Source organism: Haliotis rufescens, unplaced genomic scaffold (genome assembly GCF_023055435.1).
Source record: "Haliotis rufescens isolate VD_foot unplaced genomic scaffold, xgHalRufe1.0.p SCAF_37, whole genome shotgun sequence".
NCBI classification, from domain to species: Eukaryota; Metazoa; Mollusca; class Gastropoda; order Lepetellida; family Haliotidae; genus Haliotis; species Haliotis rufescens.
Window position 1 is genome coordinate 1,538,337 of NW_025964079.1, and position 4,244 is coordinate 1,542,580.

At 38.9% G+C, this 4,244-nt stretch overlaps 1 protein-coding gene across 1 annotated transcript; it reads right to left on the reverse strand.

Moving 5' to 3' along the window:
- Positions 1-895: 895 nt before the first annotated feature.
- Positions 896-2,756, reverse strand: LOC125371661. The gene is made up of 3 exons (XM_048381298.1): positions 2,599-2,756; positions 1,358-1,520; positions 896-985 (listed from the first exon to the last, which is right to left on the reverse strand). Exons 1-3 carry the CDS (start codon positions 2,657-2,659, stop codon positions 949-951), a joined length of 261 nt encoding a protein of 86 aa, XP_048237255.1. The 5' UTR covers positions 2,660-2,756; the 3' UTR covers positions 896-948.
- Between the last annotated feature and the right edge of the window lie 1,488 nt (positions 2,757-4,244).

Here is a 4,244-nt window from a genome sequence, read left to right on the forward strand (position 1 = left end):
CAAGCAGTATCCCACGGGCTACTTTTTTTGTGTGTCTACATTTGACAAATGGTACAATCGAGCATGCTCTTTCTATGAACATTTAAAAAAGTGAACACTTGCCTTGCCTTTGAATGTGTTTGTGGATAAAATTGGTGGGCACGATACGTTCACCTTTTCGTGAACACTTGGTATAAGCACTTGAGTGTCAAGTATTCATCATCGGTCATGTTTGAGATTCGTTTCAGATATAGTGGAGAGTTAAATACTGTTGCAGGTGGAGACATCTCTGTCTAATTTTCCTTAGACGTTTCTCATAGAATCTAAAGTCATTGAGTGAGTATGGCTTTTTATCAAGCAGTATCCCACGGGCTACAGCTTTTGGTGTCTACATTTGACAAATGGTACAATCGAGCATGCTCTTTCTATGAACATTTCAAAGAATGAACACTTGCCTTGCCTTTGAATGTGTTTGTGGATAGAATTGGTGGGCACGATACGTTCACCTTTTCGTGAACAATTTGTATAAGCACTATATGACAGAGATTATTAAACACATACTTATAATTTAGTCGGAATCGTGTCTCTGTGGAAATATTACCACAATGTCATGGCGCGGGACATCAGAAGTGGGCTTTGCACCAATGTAGTGAATCAAACCCGGACCTTCGGCGTTGTTATCGAACGCTGAAACCACTGGACTACTTAACAGCTCCATATTATTTGTCACATCTAGAAAATATTTGGTATATATATTTTATTTTCCTGTAATTCACGTGAAATATATGAAGTTCAACTAACATAATTGATTGCAAACATTTGCAACGAGATTTTATTATAAACTGGTCATCTGTTGTCATGTATTCACATGTTATTCTTCAAATAGAACTGATATCTGAACAACTGACAAAATGAAAACTTGTCACATCTTTATTCCGTTCAACGGGACAACTGAACATTCGCCAAGTTTTAACGAAGATGGAACATGTGGACGAGCTCTTGGAATCTGAAAAATAAATGCTTTAAGTGTCATTATCTTGCAATCCATCAGTATTGAGAGGCTACTGTTTTCCAAATATGCTTATTTTCCTTGGATATTTTGTAGTTAATGAAAAAGCAAATAGCCCAAATCGATTATTTCATTTCGCAAAGGACTTTTTTTCATCTTTAGTGTTTAACATTAAACCGTGTGGGGTTAATTATTTTTCATTAATCCATTTTCCAGATATTTGAATTTCAAATTTGGAGTTTCAATGTTACCTACATCTTGCTGCAACTGTCAGCAGTTATTTAAGCATAGTAAACCTCCGGTATAAGCTGCTGTGTTACTTGATAGACTATTGCGAATGCTACCAGAATACATAAGTGAGTTACTTACGATTTGCACACGAGTGGACACGAATGGACTAAAATAATATGACCAGTAAGTGCCACGTGACAGGCGCCCTCACACGCATGCTCGGTCGCGTCAGTTCCCACGGCATGGACAATCTTCGTGACAACACTCTTCAGCTCATTCACATTGAACAGGTGCTTGAACGCTGGAACAATTCAGAAACATTTGAATGCTGTACTAATTCTTTGAAAAATATCTGAACATCAATGAAAAGTCAATAGAGTTGACTTTGGTTTTATTTCATCCAATAACATTTGGAATATTGCATCGACTTGGTCTCGAAAACACTCTCCCTTTGTGGTATCCTCTAGCCATTACAGTTGCGTCCCTTAGGCATACCAGAGTTGACTCATGATCCATGAAGGTTTGCAAAGAAGAAGAAGTTTCAAAGACATTCATTACTTCGGGGTTTCCTTCCACATCAAGCTGACACGCTGTGATTTTACTGAAATACTGTTCAAAGCGGCTTTCTTATGAATATGGAAAGGATTTTGTCGCCTTTATCTGCGCCAAACTAACACACTCAACCCATGATGATAAGCTTCAACATTAAGTCATATGGCTATAGGCCTTCCCTATAATCTGTAGTGAAGATGCTAAATGTGACAGTAATCACTTAGAGTATAACATAGGTTATAACATGGGAAAAGAATGTCTCAGCGACATTCATAAACATGAACAAATGGCTTCAACACCCGTTACCTACCCTCAGCTGTTGTTGTCTTTTTTTACTACGCAGATATCAAGGTGCCAAAAGCAAAGTCTCACCTTAGTGCCACCATCTTCGGGTGTGAGTCATTTGTTATATATGTTACACCCAATCTGTGCAACTGCCCATTGCGTGCAATACAGCATGCCCAATGCTCGCAATGAGTAAACAATTATCTGCTCATTGCATGCAATGGGCAAAAGTTGTGAATGGAAACTAATTCTCCAAATATTTCACAATATGGGCAACCAGCTTGTTCATTTCACGCAATTGGCAGGTAATAGTTCTGCCCAAAGCACGCCATTGGAATTGGTATTGTTTTACATGTTTTGTAATGGGCAGTTGCACATATTGGGTGTAACATATACAATATGGCTACTTAATCGATGAGACTTAATCTTTTACCAACACTATAGCTAAGCAACACAAGTGAAAGAAGAATCACAGGATGTGTTATAAAAAAGCTCCAAGAGTAACCTGTACAATGGACAGACAAAGACGTAGAACCACTCACTGTCAAGGATGTTACCACACGCCAGTGGGATCAGGATGAGAACGAGAAGAGCGGCCTTCATTTTGGTGCAGTCCTGAAACGAATAGCGGCGCTCCTGCTTTAGATAAGTTAAAAACCACCGACGTTTTTTGGGTCAGACTGGGCCCCAGAGGCTCATAAATGTCGTCAGAGGTCAGAAACATGAAGATTTGGTGATCACAATCTGCCACCTGGCTGATAGTGTGTCTCGTGTTCGAATCATTGTTCAGTACTTTAATTTCCGTAAATCATCCACGGATTGCATCATTCGTGACCAACTCGTGTTATTCCGGAACAAGCCGAATAGCGGTTCAGGTTATGTAAAGGGGCGAGTGGTGAACAATGGGATTGGTTTAGAAAACAAGCCGTACGACTGCTATAAATACTTCTCCAGTAATACATACATTAAACAGTAGCAATAAGACAGTGTATCAACACGGTGGCAAACTCTTTATTCGCCAAATTATGTTTAAAATACAAATAATTTCTCCAAAATATTCAAACAAGATATTCGAACGAATTATTTCGAAATTTGTAAAAGAAAAACTCTCGCTCAAACATTCAACACGCTGCAAGGACACTGTCGTATAAATATCAGCATTCGATGCTTTCAGAAATGTTAAATGGAAAATTATACTCGTTCATTATTCGTTCTCTAGTTCCACTTTTATATGTTTAGCTCTGGTTTTGCCTCATATGCGGTTACCTCCCGTATGGAATTCATAAACTCTGCTAGAGCCCCTTGGAATAAGCATGGTAGATTATTCAGGGTCTCCCTTTAATTCTAGTCACACATTTTATTACACATTTAAGGATTTTGTTTAAAATAAAACTGAACAACTAACATAATGAGAATGTGTGAAACCAGATACCATATAATCTATTTTATGGTCTCTGGTGAAACACATATACCAAAAGACCCGTGAAGATCCGGGTTAGAATAGGTCTTCAGCAACCCATGCTTGACGTAACAGGCGAGTATGCTTGTCGTAAGAGGCGACTAACGGGATCGGGTGGAAAGGCTCCCTGACTCGGTTGATGCATGTCATTTTATCCTAATTGCGTAGATCGATGCTCATGATGTCAATCACTGGATTGTCTGGTCCAGACTCGATTTTAGACCGCCGTCATATAGCTGGAATATTGCTGAGTGCGGCGTTAAACAACAAACTAACAAACATATACCCCCCCCCCCCCCCCCCCCCCCAAAGAATTGTCACAGACAATTGTAGACAAAATCAGAAATGCATGAATTTCTTATACAATTACCCTTAAACCCCACTGTCCCTACATACTCTTAACAGAGCTATTACAAATAGACCACTTGTATATAATACCAGTGGATATGATGGCGATGTGTCGGTTGCCAGGAATAAGCTACATGAACTGTTTAGTGATCAGTTGTAAAAAAATTTTTTGATAAGATTAAATATTAATGTCAATCATCATGCAGTACAGTAAACCATACAATACCTACCTTGAAGTGAAGAATGTCGAAAGGGATCGGAGAACCCTAAGCTTTATATTGTTTCTTTATCTAAGTGTGTGACACTGACAATCCTTTGCTTCCTAAAAAAAGGAGTGTACCAGTTGGGCAGGAATTCGGTCGTGATATACAGCATGTGTTT